Source organism: Leiobunum rupestre, chromosome 1 (assembly GCF_980474605.1).
Source record: "Leiobunum rupestre chromosome 1, qqLeiRupe1.1.hap1, whole genome shotgun sequence".
Classification (NCBI taxonomy): domain Eukaryota; kingdom Metazoa; phylum Arthropoda; class Arachnida; order Opiliones; family Sclerosomatidae; genus Leiobunum; species Leiobunum rupestre.
Genome location: NC_143384.1, coordinates 79,006,385 through 79,034,315, shown reverse-complemented (window position 1 = coordinate 79,034,315; position 27,931 = coordinate 79,006,385). Strand labels below are relative to the sequence as shown.

Genomic DNA, 27,931 nt, shown 5'->3' with positions numbered 1-27,931 from the left:
GTGCCGCTGAGTGTGGAGCTCTAGGCGGTCGCCTTTGTCTCCATGCCCTAGCGCCGACCTTATTTCCAATAAGTCATATCGTCGACTGCTTCGTTGTCTTCCTTTATGATAGGATAGTAGCGGGAAGATGGAGAAACACTGAACTCAGCGGTAGTCACCATGCTTTCCGTATTAATAGTACCGACACATTTATACGAAAAACTAAATAATTACATTCATCACTGCAAACAACAATGTCCGTCATGTGAAGAGTAGGTGTTTCTTTTAAAGTCTGACCAGGGGCGGATTGGGCCGGTGGGCTGGTGAGCGTTATCTCACGGGGCCGCGACCAAAATTACCCTGTAGTTCGACGTGGGACCACTAGAAAAGTGATTTTTGGGGGGCCCCAAGCCTACAGTACCCACTTCACGAAAAAGGCACCTGTCCGCCCCTGAGTCTGAATCTTGTATGCTACAAACGTTAATAATTCTCAGTGTTTCTCTCAGAAACCTTTTCTCGGGGGAAGGCAACTAGGCTCAGGGTGGTTTTTACCATACAAACGTATGTGTGATGTCCATTGGCAAGCTCTTAACGCCCGAGAGGTAGACATTCCCCCTGGAGAGATGCCTGTAAGAAACCCAGATAATGCTTATTCAAACTAAATACATAATTACGTTCGTTTTCACTCTTTGTACCTGGTATATCATTTTATATATGTATTAAAATATATTGGTTGAAAAGTTATAATAAAAAGACTGCTACTACCAAAAGAAGAAAGAATCTTTTACCCACAATTGTGTCTTGTACCTAAAAAAAGTACCTCAAAACGTAGCTAGATCCGTATCTAGATATCGCTGAACACTGCTACCTATGTAGGTAAAGGGTCATAACCTTTGGAGAGAGCTCCTAAAGGAGAAAGACGGACATGCAGCGGTTCACATAACCCGGCACAGCTGGCACCGGATATCCCGGTGTGCCTCAAAAGGCCGGGAAACAGGACCACCTTGCCCTCATATGGAGACCCGCTGCCCCATAGAAGGCTACAACATCCGCCGACGTGGCCAGTTTGCCTGGACCCTCTCAGTTAGCCTGAGCTGAAGCTCAGTTTCCTGCCCAAACCTGTCCGAAGTCGGAGGTGGAGATAGGACCATTTGATTAGAGCTAACAGCTCCCAGTGCGCCACCGCCCTTATTGCTTACAAGATCCAGACCTCGACTCCCTGGTAAAGCCCCCAGTTATTGCACACTTTAACCAATGGTTGGTCCGGGTGTTTTTGGGGAAACCAGATGTAATTAAAATTCCAATAAGCCAACATTTGTAAAATCTTGGTGCTACCTCTTCTAAATGTCTATTACTTACTGATACCTATTCATAGGTTCCAAGTTGTTAAATGGCTTTAGATACTAATTTTGGTATGTCTACTGAGTATATTTCTATTTTCAGACTGATCTTCTGCAAAAGATTTATCTAGCTATGCTATATGAGTTAGATTATGATGCTGAACATTTTGAAATGGTAATAATAATTTATTTTATGTAAGCACTAGTCTGTTGCTATAAAATTTAAGTTATTGGTTCGGTTTTAGACACCATATCTTTTTGCGATAGAAAATAATTTTAAAAATAATGGCCTCACAGCTATTGCTATAATGTATTTTTAAAAGATTTTAGTTTACGTATTTTACCATAATTTCAAATTTGAAAAATTTATTTCACAATATATTTGTTTATTTGTGCACAAAATTAACGCTCTATAATAATAGCATAAGTGGCATAATTACCCTAAGTGTGCCAATAAGAGCCTTTCCCATAGAAATTCATCAATGAGAGCTTGTTCTACATGGACCAAAGAAACGTAGGACTCGTGTCATTGTAAAATTTATCTTACTGACACACTTAGGGTAATTATGCCACTTATGATAATAGTAATAGCTTTCTATTGGAACACCGTTTCAGCTTACACTGGTTTTCAATAGGATCAAAGTTATTAATTAAACTTAATACATGTGTAAAAAGAAATTAAAAGACTGGTGAATTTAAAATATTTCAGTGATTTTAGATTTAAAAACATTTTTGATTCTATTATTTTTACACTGTTTCAAGGATATTCCATAAGGTTATCTCCTTGTACTTTACTCTTTTGTCGCGCAGGAAAAAATTTTCATTAACAAAGTCTATTCCATTTGGTCTAGTTTTAGAGTATTCTGTTTTAAAATATTCTATAATATAATTGGGAGCAGTTTTATATCGGAATTATAGTGATTTCATCACGCATTTCTCTCTAGCTTTTGTTACTGACGAAAGTTTGCTTGTTTTTGCATAAAATTTGGCACCTTCATTTTTGCATTTTAGTAGGGAGTCTTGGAGTTTTTTTCTTACCGTTGTTATAGAAAATTTTGCCATAGCCAAATAGTGGGGAAATCATAGCAAATACACCCGGGAAGTAGAATTTATGGGTTTTAATAAAGATATCAAGGATTTAATTTAATAGCCATTGGCGATGTTTGGCTTTTGATATTGTAGCTTGATCCATATCACTTGGTACTTATAGACTGTTACATGTTCAATATTTGTAGATCCCAGTTTATGAATCTGGTTTGTTTGAAGGTGTGTTTTCTTATTTGTGGAGATTTGGTTTTTCGTTCAATCATTAAGAGGCCTTTATCAAGTAATGCCTTTTTAAATTTGATTATATCATGTTCTGCATCTAGTACTACTTTTTCAAGAGTTGGATTTGAGGATATTTTCATCTGCTCACTTCAGAATGCTCCAAACATCTGTATGTTTCTTGTGTAGATATTAAAAAGATGTGGTGCCAATACTGTTCCTTAAGGGTCACGATTTGTGAATTTTTATCTGTTGGGAGTATATGCCACCATTAGAGACCATTTGTGATCTATCAGTTAAATATGATTTAGACCCTTTTAGTGCAGTTCCTCTTTCACATATCTTCAAGGTCTTGTTAGTGCTGGCATGAGGCAAGTTTTAGGATGGAGCGAGATCCGATTATGGCGCTCCCATTGCTTACCCGTAATATCAAAATATTTTCTTCCATTATTTTTCTTTACCACTGAGACTTGGTGCCTGGACTACTATTTGGTGGTTGACAGTATCGCAAGGCTTTGTTTAGGTCGATAAATATCAAGCTAACAAAATGTCCTTTCTCTTATCTGTTTAGAATTGTTTCATAGAGATTGAAAATTCACAACGTTTTCAGTGATGGTGGAAAAGGATACAGGTACCGTTAGGGGTAGGTAGTTTGCCGTATTTTCAGCATCATCACTCTTGCAAGCAGGGATGACTTTTGCTGGGAAAATGCCCTTGATTAGTGATAGATTTATGAAATCGTTAAAAATGGTATTATTAACTTATTATGCCACCCAAGTTCTTAATTATTAATGGAGGAATACCATCAATACTTACTGCCTTGTGATTTTTTATAATTTTTGTAAGTTGAGTACCTTTTCGAAACGTTGCAATGTTATGGCATTTATTGTGTTAATTGTTTGTTTATAGTTTAATTGTTTGAAGCCATAATCTTTTATAGTGTTTTGGACACTGATACAAAATAGTTATTAAATATATTTGCTATGTCCGTTATATTTTATGTCCTTTTAATATTGTCAGTGTTTTTCTTAATCTTTAAGGTTTTATATAGGGTTTGATTGTCTTCCATATATTACTTGTTCTCTTCGGATCATCTTTTCCCAGGATTTTATCCAAATTCTGCTTGTTTGTGTCACTAAATTTCTATACTTTTAATTAGCTTCTTATAAAGGTCCATATGTGGTTCTCTTGGATTTATATTTATTTCTCTGCTGCATTTAATATTTTACTTCTGGGGTTATCCATGGAGAGCTGTTTATTACCATATGATATTTTATTTAAGGGGCATATATGTCAAGGTTTGTCATTATTGTTTGCTAAAAAAGCTGCACATAAAGTTATTTGAACACCTACAAAAACTAACACCAATTTTAAGGATATCAAATTTCAATTTTTAAAAAAATTTTACATTTAGATGTAGTTCAATCTTTAGTGATTCAAAAATATTAAAAAAAAAGTTCCTCAAACCATGTCAGTAAATCAGATATTATTATTGTAAATTAATGGTTACAGTAAGAAATTTAATTGTTTTATATCTATCCTTAAATCCGAAATTTTTGTGATAAAACACCAAATACTCTTACTTTTATTTAACTATTGGTTTTAGGGGAACCAAAATATAATTCACTAGATATTTTCATTAATGATTACTACTTACATGCTAACACGAAGAACCAAAAGTGTGTCAGGTAGCCCTACTTTTGCACCTTTTGAAATACCTTCTGAAAGCTAATCTCGTCAACGACTACAAAGCCCACTAGATGACTATGTACTGGAAGTATTTTCTTTGGTCTGTAGGTGATTTTCTTTCTTTCACTTACGCATAGAGGTACGTTCTGAAATGGCACACTTGGTGGTGCCGAAGTAGTGAAAATTTTAGATTTTGATGATGTATTCTAAATCCCCCTTGCCTACATTTTTTTTACTTCGTGACAAGCTATCAGTGAAGAATATAGTGGTTTAGCACACTTTTGGGTCTTATGTCGCTTTTGGTAACACTTAACTTTCCTCCTTTGCAGCTTGGAAATTTTGAAGCTATTAGTCAACTAGAGCGAAAAGAAGATTATGATGATATCCTTCCTCTGGCTCATTTTTGCTTAATGCTGTAAGTACATATAATTGCAGTTGCAAGTCTCATTTTAACTGTTGGAACAAAGTTTAAATAAAAAGTATTTTATGTTAATAGACCTTGTTTTGCCGCTGGCAAAAGTAGCATAAAACCCAAAAGTTTGTCAGCAGTACCTTCGCGCCTATTAAAATTTCTAGTGAGACCTAGTCACACTATAGACTACATAACCTACTAGTTGGAATAGTACTAGCAACATTATATTTAGTCTATAGTCTGGCGTGATTATCTCTCTTCGATTTATTAGCCCGCAGACATACGTTCTAAAACGCCTCACTTGGCGGCGCTGGAGTACCTAGATTTTGAAGGCATATTTTCCGACCCCCCTTCGTTTCCCTATTTTACTTTGCGACAAACTCATTAACTACTATACCGTTCTGACACACTTTTGGGTCTTATGCTACTTTTGCCGCTGGGTAACGTTTTACTTGGCCCAAAGCGTTATTTTCCCTCTTAATAATCTCACTATAATAAAGTTCCATTTCATTAAATTCTTATAGTCGAAACTACTATAAGAAACATATGTGTAACATGTAATCAGAGCTTCATAGTATATAAATATTGTCGAGTTAGTGTCCAAAATAGGAGTTATTAAGAAAATTTGCATTACAACAATGCTTAGTATTGTTATCTAACTTGTGCAATTATAATTTAAAAAAAAAGGTTATGGGAGTGAGGTTTTGACTTTGAAGCGAGCAACAGTTAAAAACTTTCCACAAAAAAAATTATCTTATATCTTAATACTTTATAAAAAAAATTTGCTTAAACATTACATTATACCAAATTTTGATAACACACTCATTCTATAAGTCACTCATGACTTGGCCCTTAATCAAAATTTTTATATTTTGAAAGAAATAATAAAATACTTGAATTAATTAAACTGAATTTGGTTTTTCATTTCAGTAACAAAGTTTTTGAAGGGTTTTGTAATATGGAAGTATCTAACTATGATTTATTTTCTCCAAGTAAGTTTGTGTTTTACTACATTGTAGCTAGTAGGTGGATATTGCCATTCAAATAGTTTTTCATATGAAATATGAGCTTGTTTGCCAACACTAGATGTAGGTATTTTAAAGATAGGAAGCACTTACTGCTAAGAAAGTAGTTCCATTTACTACTCTTCATACCTTACAAAAATAGCTATTGTGCTTGTTTGTTTCTAGATAAATTTATCCATTGGGTGCTTGGTGGTAACATCGTAAGTATGGTGCTATGCCCCACCTTGAAACAACCATGACATTTATTTAACACCTCACGATCCTGTAAAATAATCGCGTGACTGCCATGGGAGTCTTAATGTCATGGCCTATCTATAAACGCGTTACCATGGCAACGAACATGAGCAGGCTACGAATAGATATCTTTAGTAATTTTGTGTTTGTTTATACACTTGAGACTCCAAAAAGCGTGCTAATTTTACTTGCTTTTAATTTGATGTTTGGGCATTAAAAGTTACGTACATAAACCATACATATAATTCATCAAAAGTTTCAATTATGTTATTTGTACATAAACACTTCCTACAAAATTTCTTCAGACTAGGAAAGATATAGTATGCAGGATAATGCCTATTAAGTTAAAAAATCCTTTTTAACTAAGATTAAAGTACATTTTCCTGCTTTATTTACAGTAAATACAGCTATACATATAGTGACGATAAATTTCCTTGTTTAGGGAGTTCATCAATATTTAGTGAGAAATCCAAAATTGTTAATTCACCCGGTAAATCTTGGATTGGTTATTCACAATATATAACAAAAATATCCAAGTCTAATGCTCATTTTTTAGGTTGTGGATATTCTGAAGTATGTTAGGAATGTAACAAATGTGTTCATAAAAATTATTTTTTTAGAATGGAAAGATCAAAGATTATTAGTATCAGTTATATTGAATTACTGCTTGTATGCGCGTGAATTGAAAGCCATATACCAAGCAGTCTGCAATGAATTTGTAAGTACAAACCCTTTCATTTAATTAAATTAACATGATTCTTAATTAATGAATTCAAATAATGTCACTTATAAAAAAAGGGTTTTCAATTTTTAACAAATGTATTAGAATTTTCCCAATTTATAGTTTTTATTATCCAATTTACTCGATTTCACATTCAAAATTACCTGAATTTACTAGAAATTGTTCTAAAGTACCAGAATTTAATATTATCAGCACTTACCTCAATTAACTCACTTTAACACAAATCATTTCAATTCACCCAACTTATTAACTATACCCGATTTAACAAACTTAACCAGTTTACTAAATTTTATCCATAAAAACTCGCTGTTACCCAAATGCTTTGCAGTAACCAGATGTATTTTCATGTAAACAAACTTTATTATAGGTTGATGCTTGTGTACATAAAAAAGAACTTCAAGAGGAGGTTTCTAATTTATTAAAGAATATAAATAAATTGAAAAGTCTTATTTCTCACAAAAAGAATGATGAAAAGGTGAGTTTGTACATGGAATATTTTGTCTTTACAGCTTTAACACTATCATACTCAAAATGTTATATTACAATTTTAGAAATAATTTTTATTTTAGATTTGCGAAGTTTTGAATGATGTAATTGTGGAAATGGATCAGGCTGCAGTTTTGAAGGTAGGCCAAAAAAAACGAAAATCTTGACTTCTGAAATCTTAATAATAATAATTTTGAGGTACTTTTTTTTGTAATTCGTTCATCATTTTTACACATATTTTCCAAATATTTTTCAGGGTTCAATATTAAGATTTTTGATTTAAGAAAGGTACCTTATGAGCAGGGTTCCAAAGTGGAATTTAACAGGGTTTAACTAATGTAGTAAATAACTTTATGGTATAAAATGGGAAAAGTGGTATATTTCCATGAATTTCTTTACAGTATTTAAAACTTTACATTTATGGAGTAAAACCTTTGAGATTTAGATCAGACTCGTAGAGTAATTAAAATAAAGCTGAAGATTTTCTAAAGTTGATGTTTTCCAATTTTGAATTATTTTCTTGATCTTGCATATTATCATACAATATAAACTAATATTTACATTACTGAACCATACAGGGTGTTTCAAAAGGTTATGCAAAAATTTTAAGGAGTTGTAGGGGGTGAGTTGAGAAGTATGCCTGTTTTTTTCCCACTTTCCTACGATGAGTTAAGAGCGCCAGAGAGCTTCAAAGTGTGGCCTACTAGCCCCTGGAAATAGGCCGCAACAAGCACAAAAACAAGCAACAGGGAAATGTGATTTCAAGGGTATGATGAATTTGCGAATGCGTGGGAATTGAGATAAATAACAAAAAACAAAAATGAGTAAATAAGAAATGTGCAATGAGTTTAATTAAACATAGAAGAACGAAGTAGGAAAAAGTGTATTTTGTGCAAGTTACAATAATGGTTTGAAGTTTCTACCTTCAACTCTTACACAAAGACGACAGCGTCGAAGGAGGTAATTGCGTACATGTTGACATACTCCTTGTGCGTTCTGAATCTGTTCGGTAGTGGCTTGGAACCTTGCCACCATATCGAGAATCTACTAGCGTGGCGTATACCAGATTCTTTCATCCATCCCCACAAGAAAAAGTCTAACAGAGTTTGGTCAGGTGATCTTGAAGGCCATATGACTGGACCTCCTCTTCCTATCCATCTTTGTGAAAATCGCTGGTTCAGTTCTTCCCAGACTGCCAAGGCATAGTGAGCAGGAGACCCGTCATACTGCAACCACATTCGTCGCAGAGTCGCTAGTGGTATGTCATCCAGACGATTAGGCAAGACATCTTGCAGGAAAACCAGGTATGACGCTACAGTGAGTTGTTGCGGCAACATAGAAGGGCCAACCAAGATGTCTCCAACTATTCCAGCCCACATGTTAACCAAGAATCGCTCTTGAAAACCACGTGTAAAGTGGCATGCGGGTTTTCGAGCGCCCACTTGTGCTGGTTGTGGGTGTTGAATAGGCCTTCCCTTGAGAAAGTAACTTCGTCAGTGAAAAGGGCGCTTTTAGGAAACAAGACATCTGCACGCTCCAAGAACCACAGTGTTAAGTCTGTTGGAAAGTAGGTGGATAAATCAAACATGATTTACTTAAACTGGTTTATTATTGTATTTAATTAAGGTTTAAGTTTAAAAATACTATACATATTTACAAGTGTCATTTAGTGACCACTAAGGCCTATGGTCTAGGTAATTTACTTAGGGAAGCTAATTCATAACACCCTGTCAACTCAAATTCTGCTTGACAAGTCCCCCACTTGATAAAAGGAGCATTAGTCATCTCTAATGTGAAAATGTCGCCACTAGATGGCGCCACCATCGGGTTAATGATTAGGAGGTTGAAAGGTCATAGCATTGAGTAATTAATCAATTAAGAAATTAGTATACTATTTTCAACAAAGTCCACTTGCAATGGCCAATGCCCCGGATTTAACGCTTTGACTCTGTTTTTGAAAAGGGTACTGAAGATTCTCGTGCATGAACCGCCAAATGGACGAATGACTGACTCCCATTTCATGTCCTACAGTAAGTGTGCTTGTTGATGGTTTGTCGTGGAAAACCTCTAGCATCTCTTCTATAAACTGAACATTGCAGGCAACCCGTGGTCGAACTACTTCGTTTCTGTTACGTAAGGCGAACAATACGTTTGTAACGAACCAGTCTCAGAGAAGTTCAAGTAAATGTGCCGGTCTCACGTAATCAACGATGGACATGGGTAAAAGTCCGTGAGACAGGGACACGCCGGTTTGGGTACCTTTCCTGGTAGAGACTTTGAGCAGCCAAAGCATTGCCATCTGCTAGTCCATACACAAAATGAATATCCACCAGTTCTTCCGAAGTGAACTCCATTGTTGCAGTTTGAAAGTGATGAGAAATCAAGGTCCATGACGACTTGAAATACTGTTTAAGTTAACTTTTAACGCTGAATGCCTCGTTTTGTTTACATAGTCCTCTTTTACCTATCACACGAACCCAAACCTTAATGTTCGCATTTCCCTGCTGCTTGGTTTTGTGCTTGCATAACTCTTTGAAACACCATGTATTTACCAGTGGTATATGCATAATTTGAGGAAAGTGGTATTTTTGAAACACTGCTTTTAAGCTGCATCTACTAATGATATTAAGGTACTTTGTGAATACGTACAATATAATAATAATAAGTCTGTTAATTTGTTTGTTAAATCACTTGGTGTTCATCATTTTTGTAATGATGGAAATGTTTTTTGATAGAACAGGGCTTATTAAAGGGGAAATTGCCCCAGGCACCAACCGAAATAGGGGCGCTGAAAAGCGGCAGATTATTAGCTCCATCTGCTGACTAGATATAAAGATCTTCCGATACTTAACGCAATCGAATTTATTATATTTAACATTAATGTATTTTTTTCTTTATTTATAAGGAACAACGAAAGGCAAATTGGGCTGAAATGAAAAGTAAATTGGGAAAAGCAAAACTGGAACAGGTAAATTTGCATATTGGTTAATAGTTAAGACTATTTAAGAATTTATTGGTGTCCGAAAGATAATGTTTGAACAAGTATGCAGTACAGAGATCTAATATAATCCCCCGAGAGCCAAAGCTCCTGAATGTACCATTAGTACAAGAGTAGTAATATTTCACAAATTTGAAAAAAAAAAATTTAAATTAAAATCATTTGCTGATTTAAAAAAAAATTAAATTAAAATCATTTGCTGATTTCAAAAAAAATTCTGGGTGAAGTGTAGTACAGCGGCCTCATCGAATTTAATATTAATTTTAGTTGCGCCTGATAGACCTTGTCACGTAGATGTCGAGGGTATTTTTTATTTTGGCCGCAAATGATTATTTAATTGTTTAACTTAATTTTTTTAATTTTAAAAATTTCTCATTTTCATTGAATTTTATATTAATTTTGGTTGCGCCTGATAGACATTGTCACGGAGATGTCGAGGGTAATTTTTATTTTGGCCGCAAATGATTATTTAATTGTTTAACTTAATTTTTTTAATTTTAAAAATTTCTCATTTTCATTGAATTTTATATTAATTTTGGTTGCGCCTGATAGACCTTGTCACGTAGATGCCGAGGGTAATTTGTATTTTGGCCGCAAATGATTATTTAATTGTTTAACTTAATTTTTTTAATTTTAAAAATTTCTCATTTTCATTGAATTTTATATTAATTTTGGTTGCGCCTGATAGACCTTGTCACGTAGATGCCGAGGGTAATTTTTATTTTGGCCGCAAATGATTATTTAATTTTTTAACTTAATTTTTTTAATTTTAAAAATTTCTCATTTTCATTGAATTTTATATTAATTTTGGTTGCGCCTGATAGACCTTGTCACGTAGATGCCGAGGGTAATTTTTATTTTGGCCGCAAATGATTATTTAATTTTTTAATGTAATTTTAAATTTCTAATTTTTGGGCATTTGCACGTGTTTTGTTGTACTTATTTCCGTCGTGTGTTCGCCGGCAACACAGTTTCGGTGTCCTAATGAATTCCACGTGATATTCCCTTTTTGTATAAAATCAGATACAGTTTTTGTTCATTTTCTCGGTGTTTTGTATTTTTGGGCCACTTTGTTTCTGGTTGAGATTAAAAGTATATACTTTATGCGTAAGGCTTGGTACTGTCCTCTAGGTCGCGTTATAGATGGCCCATCGCTTTTTTTAGTATGGGGTTGGGGAGGCGCTGCGCGCCCCCAGCGCTTGAGCGAAGCGAGTGCGCGGCGCCGTCAGGCGCCAATACGGGGAGTTTAGTAACGTCTTTTACGTGTTTTGGAAGTAATTATCTTCGTCGGGTTGTCGCCTACACCACGGCTTGTTACTGTTTGTTTAGGTTTCCACTCTACTAACTTTTTAACATTAAGTTAATTAATTTAATTATCATTTTCGACCCAAAAACAAAAGTTTCGTAATCAACGCGTCAAGTGCTACATTCTCCGCCACCCAAAAATACAAAACCAAGGTAATTTCCTACAATTAGTACATTTTTAACATTAAGTTAATTAATTTAATTATCATTTGCGGCCCAAAAAAATTGTTTCGTAATCTGCGCGTCACGCGTCAAGTGCTACATTCTCCGCCACCCAAAAATACAAAACCACGGTAATTCCCTAAAATTAGTACATTTTTAAAATTAAGTTAATTAATTTAATTATCATTTGCGGCCCAAAAAAATTAGTTTCGTAATCTACGCGTCAAGTGCTACATTCTCCGCCACCCACAAATACAAAAACACGGTAATTCCCTAAAATTAGTACATTTTTAACATTAAGTTAATTAATTTAATTATCATTTGCGGCCCCAAAAAAAATTAGTTTCGTAATCTACGCGTCAAGTGCTACATTCTCCACCAAAAAAAAACACGAAATTACATGAGGCCGCTGTAGTGCAATTTTGCCAAAATTCTTTACTATCATATTTTGCTACCTTTCCCTACTTTTGTGGCCCTTCTCCCTAAAAACATTTCATTAATTTCAAAACTTTTGTAATAACAAATTAATTGCCATATTCCTGGATATAACCTGTTAAGGGTAGATAGGAAAAATAGAAATGGTGGTGGTGTATAAAAATGATTCATCCATTATTAGGGTTAATGACTTAACTTCAAGCAATAACAATAATAATAATAATGAATTAGGTACAATTGAAAAGCTATGGTTAGACATTAAATTTGTCAACTCTGGTAGACTGATAGTCGGTTTTATTTATATTCCTCCCAATAATGTATTGCCAAACTTCACAACTGATTTAAGGAACAACATTGATGCGTTACGTAATTGAACTCAGTTCGTGTCTCCGCCGTTCGGCAGAGCCACTTGATTTTTGAACCCCTCCTCTTCTATGGAGATGTCTGCTCCTATTGACTGAACGCAGTATCAGTCACGTGCTTCCTCCATGCTTATGTGCTTCCAACAAGTATTTCCGACCATGATCTAATCTATGTAATTAGAAAAGAGGCCTGCCATAAGGTTTAAAAAGTCCTTAAAAACTGCAGAATATAGAAAAATATGCCTTTTGGGGTGAAGTTAACTACATCGGCCTCATTGATTTTTATTTTTATTTTGCTTGCGCCTGATAGACCTTGTCACGTAGATAGCGAGGCTTTTTTAATTTGGCCGCAAATTATTATTTAATTTTTTAATTAAATTAAAAAATTGCACATTTTTGGGCATTTTCACGTTTTTTGTTGTAATTATTTTCGTCGTGTGTTCGCCGACACCACAGTTTTCGTTGCCGACACCAAGTGTTTTTCAGTCCTAATAATTTCCACGTTATATTCCGGTAGTTTATAAAATAAATTAAGTTTTGTTAATTTTGGGAAATTTCTAGGTGTTTTGTATTTTTTGGCCGCAAACGCTTATTTAATTTTTTAATTTAATTTAAAATATTGCACTTTTTTTTGGCCTTTCCACGTTTTTTGTTGTTATTATTTAGATAATTTAAAATTATATACTTGATGCGTAAGGCTTGGTACTGTCCTCTAGGTCGCGGTATAGATGGCCCATAGCTTATTGTAGTATGGGGTTGGGGAGGCGCCATGCGCCCCCAGCGCTCGAGAAAAGTGAGTGCGCGGTGCCTGACGGCGCCAATACGGGGAATTTATAAAGTTCGTTAGGCGCCAATACGGGGAATTAAAAAGTTATGTAAATTCTTCGAATTTAGTAACGTCTTTTACTTGTTTTGGATGTAATTACCTTCGTCGTGTTGTCGCCTACACCGCGGCTTGTTACTAACCGTTTGTTTCATTTTTCACTCTTTGTTTCAGTTAGTGTTACTTTTACACGTCTTAGTTTTGAGTCCGTTTTACTTTTCAGCAAAATAAAATTGCAAGTTTTCACTCAGTTCGTGTTAGTTTTACGCGTCATAGTTTTGAGTGAATGAATGAATAGTTTATTTGATTTGCGTACAATACGCACCCTTTTAGATCAGGGTGGCTCCGCTCTGGGGAGCACAATCAGTTATCAGGAATATACAAAATATTATTACATATTATTTAAAAATATATAGTTATAGAATTCACACAATAAAAAATTAAGCGGTCACAAAAGAGTAAAGAAGAAATTCTGGATTTTGTCACTTCCCCTGCAAGATCTCACGTTTCTTCCAGTCCCATTTATTCAGTAGATGCTTCAGAAGCAAAGACTATATAACTCTTCGCTTACTAGACAGGCGTGTTCCTAGGAAAAACCTGTTAACACCTCTGTAGCACTGTTAAAGCTGGGGAAATTTTGGGCCAGCGTCGAGATGGAGCCACAATCGGTATGCAAGTTGGGCCATAGAACACGCCTGTCTAGTAAGCGAAGCGTTATATAGTCTTTGTTCAGAAGTGATGGTTTCCAGTTAGTTATCGTGAAACCAAGAAGGGCTTCCATGGGCAAATGAAAAGACGACTCTCTCCAATCTTGAATTTCCTCAGAAACCTCCATGGCCGGACATTGAAGTAAAACGTGTTCAAGGGTCTCCTTATCCACTCCACACTGTACACATTTCGGCGAACAGCCATATAGTTCGCCTGTCAATAGTCCTTTAAATAAAAGATCATACATAGAGTTTGTGCAGCTGCGACTGGACATATAACAAGTTTGTCTATGGTTTATCTTTATACCGAGGGGCTGATCACCCCGCGTAATCGGTGTACAGAGCCGTACCTTTGACTGTACTAATGGGATTACGCGTAATCTTTGAAGTCCCTGCCTTTGGCAGTGCTAATCTTAGCGTAATCCGGTGTACAGACTTTCTAAGAGTGGTTAGCCCCTCGCTTTATACTGCCAAAGCTGAGAATTTTCTATGCATCGGTCTGGCAGCATTTTTCAACAGGGGGGCAAGACAGTCAGAGAGGGGTTTATTTAACTGCCTATAGAGCGCCCGCCCGAGCTTGAAATAAGAGTCCACTGCAGAAACTGCCGTCGTAGAAATCTTCCGGACTAGGTTTAGCTTTGGCTTTATAAACCTGTAGGGACCTGTGTCCCGCTACTCTATTCTGCCATTTAGACTGCGCGTGTCTGCGAACGTCTGTGTCAACATAACTATTCCATTGGACCTCCGTTGTCGCTTTATGTCTCTCCGTATCAACTCCGTAGCCTCGATCAAGAACCGCTACTTTTCTCGTTAAACGGGTGTTAAAATTACTCAAATTGCGTGTTACTTCGTACACCTTCTTCACGAGACGACTTTGGGCCATGAATTTCAAACGACCAAAATATTTCAATTTGCTAGACGACTCTCTCTCGATCATCAGGCTCCAACCCATTTCACCCTTAAAAGCCGCATGCGCAGCCATTTGTCCCGCGCTCAAAGCATAGCGTCCCACTTCGCATTGGGCATATTCCAAAGAATCCATCACGGATTTCGGAACATCTAAAATTTCATTGGCATAAGTTAGCGCAGGAACAGCAACCATCTTCCACAGTGTACGCGCAACAGAATAGGAATTATAGGAGGTGTCAGCCAAGTTACGGACCACCCACCGAAGTTTATTTGCCTTAGCCACCAATGCGTTTTCCCACTTTTCAAGGTAGTTCTGACTTGAAGCATAAGCCTATCAACCCTAAGTTTGAATCGAAAGGTAGTGTTGGTTCAAGCTAACGACTGTCGAAAGTACAGCGCTAAATCCACCGGGTGGTGGAAAAGAGAAACGTAACGCGTCTCGCAATGCATGATGCCAGCTGCTTCAGTAAGAGAGAGGTGCGTAGAGAGAGAAAGGGGGAAGGAAGAAGCTTCAATTTATCTCTACCGGGGGTCGATACTATCGCCTGATTTCTTCTTTTTCGCCCGTCCAGTGGTGGTACAAAGGGCGCTATGCGCGTTTCAAACTTAGGGTTGATAGGCTTATGCTTGAACATAACTCAATACCAAGGTATTTATAAGAGTTAACAACGTCCATCTTACTTTCCTGAAGAAAAAAATCGCAATTCAAAGCGAGCGATTCCATCAATAAAGGCATTATGTTCGACTTTTCCGAACTAAAGGAAAGACCTATTTCTTCGGCGAATTTCGTGCATTCGTCCAGCAGCGACTAAAGATCCTGGCCCGAATTCGCTAACAGAACTATATCATCAGCATACATCAAACACGGTATAAACGAATTACGCAACACAGTCATTCCGCTGTCCACGTCATCATAATTTGGAATTCTAGCACCGACTTTAAGGGTGGATAACTTTAACGCAAGCTCGTCAAGAAACACTACAAACAGTAAAGGAGACAAAGGGCATCCTTGACGAAGCCCTATTCTACTCTTGACCGGTTCTGTGGTAATATCATCCAGGGTGTATGTATAGGTGCAACTACTGTACAAACTCTGGATTAATTCTACGCTGTCCTTAGTTACACCTTTAGTTTCGTGGCTCTTCCATAGTCGATTTCTATCGACACTATCATAGGCCTTGGTGATATCCAGAAATGCCATGTAAAGATTTAGTTTCCTGTGTCGGCTAATTTCTATTAGTTAGTCAGAACGAATATGTTGTCGGCTATCCGACGATCTTTTCGAAAACCGCCCTGCGCTTCGTGCAAAGAATTACTATTTTCAAGTTCCGCATTCAGCCGCTCTCGTACCAACATTACGTAAATCTTGTACAGCACGGATGTGACTGCTATTGGCCTGTACGAGTTCAGTTCATCTTCTGGCTTATCTTTACCTTTATAGATCAACGTCACGCGCGCTTCGGTCCAAACTTCTGGAATAACCCGATCTCTACGGAAGGCATTAAGGATTCGCAACAAGCAGCGTCTAGCATTAGGACCCAGTGTTTTCAGGCATTCCGCGTAAATTTCGTCAGGACCGGCTGCCTTTCCCAAACGCAAATTTTGCAATACTAATTCCAATTCCTCCTTTGAGAAAGGTCCTTCCACGATATCAATCGAAATCAGGCTTCGATCAACTTCGGCACCTTCTAAGTGACTAGTCGGCGCCGATTTCGTCAATAACTCGCTTTCGAGGTCCTGGACGTAGTCGCGGATGCGATTGACAATTTCCTCCCGTTCCTATAAGATAGCTCTAACCCTTTTCACCTTTAATACTCATAGGCGTCTTCGATTTACGTACTGCCTTTCGTAGCCTTTTTAAGTATTTCCAAAACTTTTTACCGCGATCTTTTCCAGCATTCATAATGTCTTTCTCGACCTTTTTATAAATAACCCGTGTTTTTCTCTCCATCAACATCTTGCACTCAAGTTTAGCCTTCATATGTGATTCCCATTTCACCTTCGTGCTTGCCATATCTTCCTTTTGAGCCAACGCCTTACGATGAATTCTACACGCGGTCTTTCGCTTAAGTATCGCCAACTTAACCTCAGAATCCCACCAGCTTTTAAGACACGCATCTTGTCTATTATGACACTGTTTACTTCTTCGGCGAGTTAACGTTTCGGACATGACCGATCTAACTGCGTCAACGAATTCGTTATACGAACACTGATCACCTGACGATGAGGCCCAATTTTCCATTTTACACATATATTCAGCCATCTTCTCCAAATCGGAAAAGTCCCAAAAAAATCTCGTCTTTACAGCGGAAGTCATATTCTCACAACTACCTAAGTTTTCTCTTTCGGCTCCCTTCAGCTTTACACAGGTCGTTATAAGATTATGATCACTCCCTAGACTATTTGAGCCATCTTCGTCAACAACTATCAATACAATGTCAGGCACAAGACTTTCGCTGAGTAACACATAGTCAATAGTAGAACTTGATCCACGGTTTTTCCACGTTACCTTTCCTGTACAAACGGTCATGAGATTTCCGATGATCATGTCATTAGAAGCACTAAACGCCTTCAACATATTGCCATTTACATTACACTTTCCATCAAATTCAACAATATGGCCATTCTTATCTCCCATTACAAATAGCTTTTCTTTCCCACCTTCAACTCGCAAACTTTGAACGTCCTGAGACAAGCACTCGTAAATTTTTCTATTTTGTTCCGAAGAGTTGCCCCCTGTAGCGCAATATACAACTGCGAAAGCAATTTCTGGATCATCTGAGAATCCAAACCACATATGTTCGTGACACTTCTTTATTAATATTAAATTGTTTAAATTTGAAAGTACTCCAATTCCACCACCTTTCTTTTCGCAACGACCTCTATTCAAGCCAATCCAAGTTAAGTTACTAGACACACTAGGCAATTCATCTTCTCTTAAATGCGTTTCCGCGACGGCTATAAAATCATAATTTTGAGAAGCCATAATATCCGAAATTTCAGTCCATTTTCTTTTCCCTCTTCTATCACACATATTCAAAAAACCGAATTTGAAAGAAACTTTGCCAAAACCTTTTCCATTTTTCTCCCTCTTCGTCCTCCTCGGGCCTCTTGGTCGGTGGCGCCTTCTCGCTCTAATGACTGTTTCTACTACGAAAGGGCGAACAGTTCGAAAGACCCCATTAACTCTGTCTGACTCCGATTACTGATAGTCCTATCGAAACGCGCTTGGTCCCTCCGTATCACTTTCTTACTTCGGATGATCCATTCACCACCTCCGTTCCTCTTTTCGGTCAATCTTTTGCGAAGAGCTTGATCTTCCCGCTTCTCTAATTTTGTGAGGTCTCTAGCGATAAAAATTGGTGGACCTGGTAATCCTCGTAAGTTCTTTGACGAAGCGAGGACTTTGTTTCGGTTGTGAATGCCGTCCAGAGTCAATATTAACGGACGCGTTGTCCCGTTTCTTTTCTCTCCCTGACGATAAGTTCGAACTACCGTTACATCTACAACTTTAACTTTATCTTCTAACCATTGCTGTATAACGGGGTTCTCAGCCGGGAGGTCTTCGGGCAAATTAAAAACAACAACATTCGCTTTTCTTTCACGTCGGTTATTAAACTCGATAAGTTCTGTTTTCACTTCGTCTTTGTTTGATTTAAGATAATTAAAGCATGATTGTAAAATACAATTTATTTATTAATCATTAAAAGTTAATACTGCATCTTGTTATAGTTTGTTCATTATTAATTTACACATCTTGTTCTACTAGTGATTTAAAGTGAAGTGTCAAAACATCTCCATCATTCTCTTAAACATTTCCACTTCCACTCAATAGAGGGCGTTAGTATATTACACTTATATATCCATGTCAGATGTACCAATTATATTAATGATTATGTTGTTATTGTTATTCTTACAATCTAACACTCCCCCTTAATTTTCTAAATCAGTTAACTGTTATGAACATTTATTGCGTTAGATTAATTTAGTGTTGAAACAAAATTCAAGAACTTTACTTCCAGGCAATAGTTTCGTAAATATATCTGCTAGGTTACAATTTGTCGGTACATAGTGCACTGTAAAGGCTTGCTTTTCTAAATGATCCCGAACAAAATGATGTTTTACATCGATATGTTTGGTACGGTTATTTTCTATGCAATTTTGAGAAAAACAGATTGCTGATTGATTGTCACATAACAGTCTCGACGGTAATGATAACTCTTTGGTAAAGTCACATAAAGGATAAAGTTCGTTAATAACGTTATTTAACCATATGACCTCCCTAGCTGCTTCTGAAAGTGCGATATACTCTGATTCCGTGATTGCCAAAGCAACCGTGTCTTGTTTAATCGATCGCCAACATACCGGGTTTCCTTGGATATGTATGAACAGTCCGCTAGTTAATTTCCTATCATCTACATCAGAAGCAAATGATGCGTCGGAATGTGCTTCGAGGACACAGTCATTTATAGCGTGATAATTAATACCGTATTCACTAGTTGAACATACATAGTTCAGCACCTGTACTGCATAGTTAAATGTTTCTTCCCAGTACGAGAAGAAAAACGTGCAAGTACTCCCACTATGAACGATATATCCGGACGTGTTCTTTGAGATAGAAAAGATAATATACCAATTATCTTCCTATATGGTGTATCCAAATCGCCGTCATCTGAACAGTCGCGCTTTGTTAATGTTATTCCACATGATAATTTTATTTGCATATTTGGAATTCTGTCCAGTTGATATTCCGCCTTAATGCGTTCAATATATCCCGTCTGATGTATTTTCAAATGTCCTTTCTTGCTAAAATCAAATTCAATACCCAGAAAATATGTAAGAGGGCCCAGATCAGTAATCTCAAACCTCTTACATAAGCCGTGTACAATGTCATCCATCATGTTCTTATTTCTTGCCAAAACGATTATATCATCGACATATACGATGATAATAGCATTTGTTCCTAGTGTATATATGCAGTTACACCATTTCATCTTTATAAAGTCCATTTGTAATAACGTTGAATCTAATTCGGTGTACCACCGTCTGCCACTTTGTTTCAGACCGTATAAAGCCTTTTTTAGATGCCAAACCGCGTCCTCTTTACCTTTGACCACAAACCCTTTAGGTTGATATAAATAAATATCCTCATCCAATGTTCCATATAAATATTCCCCTTTAACATCAAGATGGCGATGCATCCATCCCATCGTGACCGCAAATATCAGGAGTAATAACCTAATAAGTGTGAAGTTTACTACTGGAGCATATGTATGTAAATAATCGAACCCATATTTCTGTAGAAAACCTTGTGCCACTAATCGGGCCTTATAGCGGGCAATCTCGCCATTTGCCGAACGTTTAACGGCATACACCCATTTTCTTCCGACTACATTTTTATCTTGTGGTTTCGGAACCAAGTTCCAGACATCACGTTCTTTTATCATATTATAATCCGTCTCCATTGCTTCACTCCATTGTTCTGCATTTTAACTCTGTAACGCCTACTCATAGGATTTCGGGACTTCAAACCAATTTAATTCAATATTAAGGTTTTGTATGTGTGTTTGTGGTTTAAAATCAAAATCGGCTATGTTGTACTCAGTATTACTTCCATCATAATATCGGATGACATCATTTTGTGACCGTAGTGTGATCCCATTCTTAGTATAATATACATCGGTTTGGGTTCCCGTTTGTCTTATCTTTTCCGTGCGGGTCCATTGTCGCATGTCCACTTTATTAGCTGAACTTGGCAATTCCAATGGAAAATCTTCCTTACTGGTCGAACTACTGTCTAGCTCTTTGTTATCCCTGGTATTTCCTTCTGCACCTTCACTTCTCGTGTCCCCCACGTGTGGGCCTTCTGCAGACCCTGTACTCTCGTCAGCTGGAATGGTCTGCCAGGAATCGTTAAATATATGGATATATGTCTTGCCTCTTGTCTGATCGATTACTTTAATCCCCAATTGTGTTTCATTGAATTGGACGTGTTTGGTCTCCACGACTCTTCGTTCATTAGGATACCAAATCCGATATCCCTTGGTCTGAAAGGCGTATCCGACCATGATACCTAATTTCGAGCGGCGATCCAATTTGTTTCTGTGTTGTTTGGCATAAATCCGAATGCCAAACTACCATATCGTCGCAAATAGTGTATCGAAGGTTTCTTTCCTGACCATCGTTCCTCTGGTACTTGTGTGCCTAATTTCTCATGTGGCAAACGATTAATGAGATAGGCTTGACTTAACACCGCCTCACCCCTAGTGATGTAAAATACCCGGGTATTTATAACGCAGGGTAAATACCTTGGGTACTTACCCGGGTAAATACCCAAAATACATAAATACCCAGGTGTTTATAAACACCTTTAATTTCTTTGTTAAATATTTTTTAATTTATTCAATTAAGAATATGGTAATTGAAAAACCCACAAACACATCAAGTTATTCTCATATTAAATATTAATTATTGTTTTTTTACTTTTTTTGCAAATTTTACATAGTAACATTACATATGAGATAACTATTAAATATTATTTATTCATTATCTGAATGATCACTTGAAAGTTCAGTCTCTGCTGCCCCTGGCTCTCCTCAGACTCCTCATCATGACTATTTAATTACCAGGCTTAACACTAACAGTAACATGAGCAATTAAGGATTTTATTCATTTCATGTGGGCCATTAAAACATTTCCTGATATACTTTGTCATTTTGTTGACATTAGAATGTTTGTATTCCTTACAGCAATATATATGAAAGCAACACCTTTATTTTTATCTTTGAATAACTCCCAGGCTAGAAATAAAATTGACTAATATAAAACTGCTTTTAAAAATGTAGTTTGCCCAAATTTCCCTACCTAATAAGCCCAAACCAAGCAAAAGATGTAGACAAGGAGGATAATAGATAGCTCCACTCGACCCGATACTAACTAACGCCCTAATCATAAAAACCCTAGTTATTATTTTTAAATAGGTATTTACCCGGGTATTTACCCCATGGACGGGTAAATACCCGGGTAAATACCTATTTAAAAATACCCTACCCACTGGGTATTTACCCGACTTACATCACTACTCACCCCACATATATTGTGGTAATTGTGCGTCTTCCAGTGAGGCTCTAACCCCATCTAATAATGTCCGATTCATCCTTTCCCCACAATCCATTATCACATACAATAGCGGCGCTAAGGTTTTTTCACAAGCGGGCTAATTATTTTGTGGCCCCTAAGAATTTGGTGGCCCTTACAACTTTAGTGACCCCTTATAAATTTTCCAGGAAGCGAGAAGAGCAAGGTCGTTTTATTGTTGCGGCTCTCGTCCCTTTTACTGGACCCCCTACTGACCTGGTATCCGACCTGGAGGGGACACGTGTATGCCCGGGATATTTCCCTAAATTCCCTTAAGCCCCTTTGTTTTGTTTCTATCGTCCATTCAACTTTCTCTCAATTTCTCCCCCCTTCCTCTATATGTGTTTATGGTCTACTCTCTTCTTGAGTAAACGAATTATTTTGAAAGATTTTTTTTCAGTAAAACGTTTCTTAGCAATAAAACAAATTTCTAGAGATAAAGAAGATTCATAAATTCAAATATGTGGCCTCTTAATTATAAATATATGGCCCTTTTAGTAAAAATGTGGCCCCTCTCAGAAATGCAGGGGGCTAAAGCCCACCCTTAGCGCCGCTACTGATCACATAATGCCATCTTCATATCCACCTTCCAAATCCCATAATTTGTATCATCCAATTTATCAAATGTAAAACTACTTGCTGTTGATGCTTCATATTGACGATTCGCGGCCATATTGAAAAAAACGTCTGTTAAGCCTTTGTCAAAAATCCTTCGGTGATCCGCGGACCGAGCCACGCTCTGCTACCATGTTGGATTTAAGATAATTAAAGCATGATTGTAAAATACAATTTATTTATTAATCATTAAATAAATCTTGTTATAGTTTGTACATTATTAATTTACACATCTTGTTCTACTAGTGATTTAAAGTGAAGTGTCAAAACATCTCCATCATTCTCTTAAACATTTTCACTTACACTCAATAGAGGGCGTTAGTATATTACACTTATATATCCATGTCACATGTACCAATTATATTAATGATTATGTTGTTATTGTTATTCTTACAATCTAACAGTCTTTAACTTGCTTTCTAACGGTTTCGGCGTCCACTTTCTTGGTTTTATGGCCATGCAAATTAGCGAGATCTATCGAAAAGTTTCTTCTCAAACTCCATCAACCTCAGTTCTCCGCCTCTCTCCACAGCATCTATCTTCTTCGACATACGACTTTCGCTCTCCTGTACCGCCTGGTCAATTTCTTTTTTAAATGACCGTTGGTGCTCTTAAGCTTCTTATCAAAAATAGCTTCCATCCTTAAAAAGAATGCCTCGTCCATCTGCGGTTTTCGTAGACACCCCGAACCTGCCGAACCTTGACCGACAATCACAACCATCCAAGTGGCAGAACCATTTCATTCTTTGATCTTCTTCGAGCGCCCAGTATAGGGACTCCGATACTTTGACACATTTTATATGAAACTTAGAATCACACTCCGTACACTTTATTTTCTTCGCCTTCTGCGTAAACTGAATCTCGCAGCAACGGCAAGCTTCATCATCACCGCTAGCTATTCGTTTTTCAGAATCTTGATTCCGAGTGAATTATCAGAATGGGGCTGGGGGGGGGCAAAACTGTGGTGTCGGTGGATACACGACACAACTATTTTTCAGAAAAACGTTACTAATCCCCTAAAATTACTCTTTTTTTAAAATTAAGTTAATTAAAAAAATTATCATTTGCGGCCCAAAAAAATTACTTCGTAATCTAAAGTGCTACATTCTCTGTAACGGGGTGCTATGTATGGGAAACCTCGGTAGGCCTTTTTACTCCTTTTCCTAGGTATTCTGTTGGGTCGGATAGGGGGCGCCGCGGTCGGGTGGTTAAAGGTCGTCAACGGCGCGGTCTTTTCGGCGTATAAAAACAGCATGCAGAAGAAGCTTATGGGCAGATCAAGATTGGTAAACACAATTGTAACCTGAGCTCCTGTGAATAAACTATGTTTTTTAAAGTATTATAAAGAACTCTTTTGTTGAAACTCGACACACCCTTGCATTTTGTACGCACCGCCGAGTTTTTTTTCTCGCCATGTTTTTTTTTCCTTTGGTAAATGGGCCGGTTTAATTTTGAATCTTTATCGTTATGGGGTTTTTTTAATGTAGGTTATTTCCTTTGGTTCTTCGTTCTTATCGGGGTTTTTCCTCATTTTATGATGTGTTTTAATGGGTGGGGTTTTTTTGGCCTATTTCTACGGGAGGGGATATGGGAGCCGGTTTTTCGGGTTTTTTGAACATTTTTATTTTATATTTTTGGTTTATTGGAATGGCTCTGGTACTGAAGCGGGTTTGGCTGAGAATCCGGGTGGCTGTTCGGGCTTTGGAAGGGAATGGTTTCCTTTTGGCTCGCAAGAAGAGACCGGGATAATTCGGGGCCGTCGCTCAAGGAAGGTTCGGGAGAGAGCAGAGGGTGGTTTCCCGTGGCGGCGTGGTTGGTAGGACGAAGCGAGGTCCGGAACTTCTTGTTGGCGGTAGCTTAGTGGGACGGAGTTTGCGGGGTTGTCGTCGTTTGGAATATGAAATCTTGGGCACTTGGAATGGGTACCCGCTGATCTTGGGGACGGAGCTGATTGGTCGAGGTGGTTCGGACAGCGGCGTGACATCTTGGTGGGCATCCTCAAACTGGGGTTTAGCTGATGCCGGGGGAACGTCGGGCTGCAGGCCTTCGAAGGAATCAGGGAGTCCAAGGAGCAGGGCTGAGGTTATTCATCCCGCTGGTAGTTCCCATACTGGTATTGTGTCCTGATCTCAATTTAACGATGATGTACGACTTCGTTTCTCATTGTCTTGCTTTTTACCTTGGTTACGGGGGTCCATTAGTCACAACCTGTGGCGACGGGTGGGAGTTGCTGGAAAAGGCCGGAATTTGGGGTCGATACCGACTCAGGAGATGGGAAGTTGCGAACGGATGGTTTGGTTACCCGGTTGATCTCAGGGACGGAACTGATGTTGCGAAGGGGTTGGGCGGCGGCGTGCTATCCTGGTGGGCACCCTCAGACTGGGGGTTGGAAGCGGAGGCCGGGGGACGTCGGGCTGCAGGCCTTCAAAGGGATCAGGGAGTCTGGGGTGGGATCTTGGGGTATTAATCCCATCGGTGACCCGATAGCGTTTTGTTCTCTTTTCGGCTTTTTGGGGCTTGGTTGTTAAGTAGGGGTTTTTTTCTGGTTTGGTAGGAGTATCAGGATCCTGGGGATTCGTTTTGGAATGGCTAAAACGGGAGGGGACGTTCTCCTATTGGACGACTCGGATGATTACGATTCAGGGGGTGAAGCGTCACCAGGGTTGTTGGAAGTTCGGGCTGGTCAGGAGGTCAGGAGTTGGAGTGAGGTCTTCCAGTCGGCTTGGCATCGAGAACTACGGCCTGGTCTCCGGCAGTTTCAGTCGCTTTGGCATCGGTGATGGAGTCTCAGTCTTCAGCAGTTCCAGTCAGCTCGGCGTCAGTGGTGGCGTCTTTGTCTTCGGCGGATTCGGCTGGCTCAGCGTCGGCTACGGCGTTTTCGTCATTGACTACAGTGGAAGGTTCGACGGGCTCTTCCCTGGCCATGGGGGTGGAGAGTTCTTAGGGTGTTCCGGTGGACATGGTTGGGCCGTATTTGGATGGATTTGGCTACGTCTCTCAGATAACGAAGCGGTTAGCTCTTCCTGTGGGCGTTTCTTTCGATCGGTTGGTCGAGTTGCGCCCTGAGTGTTTTCCTGGGTGATTTTTAGGGTGTGTATCGAATCTGGCATTGCCTGCTAATCTTCCGATCGCGTTGGATCGGTTGGTGATGAATTCTCGGGTTCGGGTAGTTGTGGGGGTTCCTCCTCGTAACGCATTGGACGGTCGAGTGGAAAATTTTGTGGCTACGATGTAAACAATCCTAAGGTTCCGTAAGGTTGTAGGGATCGGGGCTTGCGGACTTGATCGTGAGATAGGGAGAGCAGTGCCTTTTGTTACTCAGCGGGCGGTCTTTGTGGCTCAGCTTTCTTTGGCGGTGAAATATGGGTATCCTGTGGTGGTACAGTGTCGTCGGGCGTATTCGGAGGTTTTCCGTATCCTGAAGGACGGGGTTCCGAGGGACCACTTCATTCTGTTGCATAACTTTGGGGGTAGTTGCTGGGATGTCGATCCATTTCTGGCACATTTTCCGAATCTGTGGTTAGGCTTTGGGCCACTGGCCACCTTTCCTTCTACGGGTCCATCTCGCTCAGTGTTTAAATCGGTTTCGGAGGCTAGGATTATCGTGGAATCGGCTGCTCCTCTGTTCGTTCCTGCGGGTTTACCGGGGGAATATTTAACGGGGGTGCCTATCCCTTTGCCAAGGGTAACTCATTTCCTGGTGTCTCGGCTGGCGGCCATACGAGGATGCGCGGTGGGGCCTTTGGCGCAGGTTTTGGTTAGTAACGTCCAGCGTCTGTATGGAATTAATTTGGGGTGTAGTCTGGTTTTCGTGGGAATAAAGATTGTTATTTGGAAGATCAGTTGTTTTTGAGTCCTTTGTTTTCCCGAGGTTTCCCATAATGAAGCGGGGGAAGATGTAACGGGGTGCTAAGTATGGGAAACCTCGGTAGGCCTTTTTACTCCTTTTCCTAGGTATTCTGTTGGGTCAGATAGGGGGCGCCGCGGTCGGGTGGTTAAAGGTCGTCAACGGCGCGGTCTTTTCGGCGTATAAAAACAGCCTGCAGAAGAAGCTTATGGGCAGATCAAGATTGGTAAACACAATTGTAACCTGAGCTCCTGTGAATAAACTATGTTTTTTAAAGTATTATAAAGAACTCTTGTTGAAACTCGACACACCCTTGCACTCCGCCAGTAAAAAACATAGGCCGCTGTAGTTTAATTATGTTCCCGAAAAACATTCTTTATGAATGACTCCTATCCTTAGATGCACCTGCGTGATAGACTAAAGACTAAAACCAGGATCGTAACGCCGGTCATTTCTTCACCGATAATTATCGTAAACAGTGAAACTATGTTTCATATCTGATTAAAAATGCTAAAACAAATTATTTTAAAAATAATATTGGTATCGATAAAAGTAAAAAATCCATCTGGAAAACCTTAAAACCATATTTAAAAGTAAAAAACAATAGTAAAATAAATTCGATAAAAAAAAGGAAATATGACAATTAATGAACCTACTGAAATAGTAAATCAATTAAATGAGTTCTTGTTAATGTTGCAGACAACTTACTCGCTAAATCCAATATAATACAAACTATACCTCAATCTGGGATCTATGCACAAGTTACTCAAACCAAAGATACTTTAAATAATTTTAACATAGTAAGCGAAGAGGAAGTCTTCAAAGTTCTTAAAGATATAAAACCAAATAAAGCAATAGGATATGATTCAATTTCTCCAAGGCTGATTAAAAGTCTAGCAGCAATCATAGCGAAAAATGTTGCAGCTATGTTCAACTTATCGTTTACAAGCTCTGTCTTTCTAGATAGCTGGAAGACTGCTAAAGTCACACCAATATATAAGTCCGGCGATATAGAAGATCCTGCTAATTTAAGACCAGTGTCTGTCCTATCAATACTATCTCTGTCTTGCGAAAGAGTGGCATGCAAAGATATCTATCAGTTCCTCGAGTCGACTCAAGCTTTTTATTGTAATCAATCGGGCTTTCGTACGGGATTTTCAACAAACACTGCTATTTTCAAACTACATGAGCAAATAGTTTATTGTTGAAATAGTGGTTAAGATAAATAGACTATTTAACTGATTGGCTATGAATTATTTATTAGTGAGTTAAAAAAACCGTTAAAATAATTTAATACTGAAGCGGACAAGCTCAAAATGAGAAGTGGGGGGATGAGATCTAGCAGAACAAAATACAGTTATTATACAGGGCTGCCAGATCTTTAAAGTTATGACGTCAGTCAAGCACAATATTTAACATTAGGATAATTGTATGACAAAATATATATATATACACATT

General features: G+C 38.2%; 1 protein-coding gene across 3 annotated transcripts in view; it reads left to right on the top strand.

Moving 5' to 3' along the window:
- LOC149966743 (uncharacterized) overlaps positions 1-27,931 on the top strand; it is a 36,943-nt gene that overhangs the window by 3,995 nt on the left and 5,017 nt on the right. For 2 of the 3 annotated variants that reach the window (XM_090172337.1, XM_090172345.1), the window contains exons 3-10: positions 1,423-1,495; positions 3,822-3,883; positions 4,604-4,689; positions 5,617-5,678; positions 6,566-6,663; positions 7,055-7,162; positions 7,257-7,313; positions 10,079-10,141. In XM_090172337.1, the coding sequence (XP_090028463.1) occupies positions 1,423-1,495; positions 3,822-3,883; positions 4,604-4,689; positions 5,617-5,678; positions 6,566-6,663; positions 7,055-7,162; positions 7,257-7,313; positions 10,079-10,141 (609 nt within the window). The remainder of the gene's footprint in view (positions 1-1,422; positions 1,496-3,821; positions 3,884-4,603; positions 4,690-5,616; positions 5,679-6,565; positions 6,664-7,054; positions 7,163-7,256; positions 7,314-10,078; positions 10,142-27,931) is intronic. The other variant, XM_090172353.1, reaches the window with a different exon arrangement.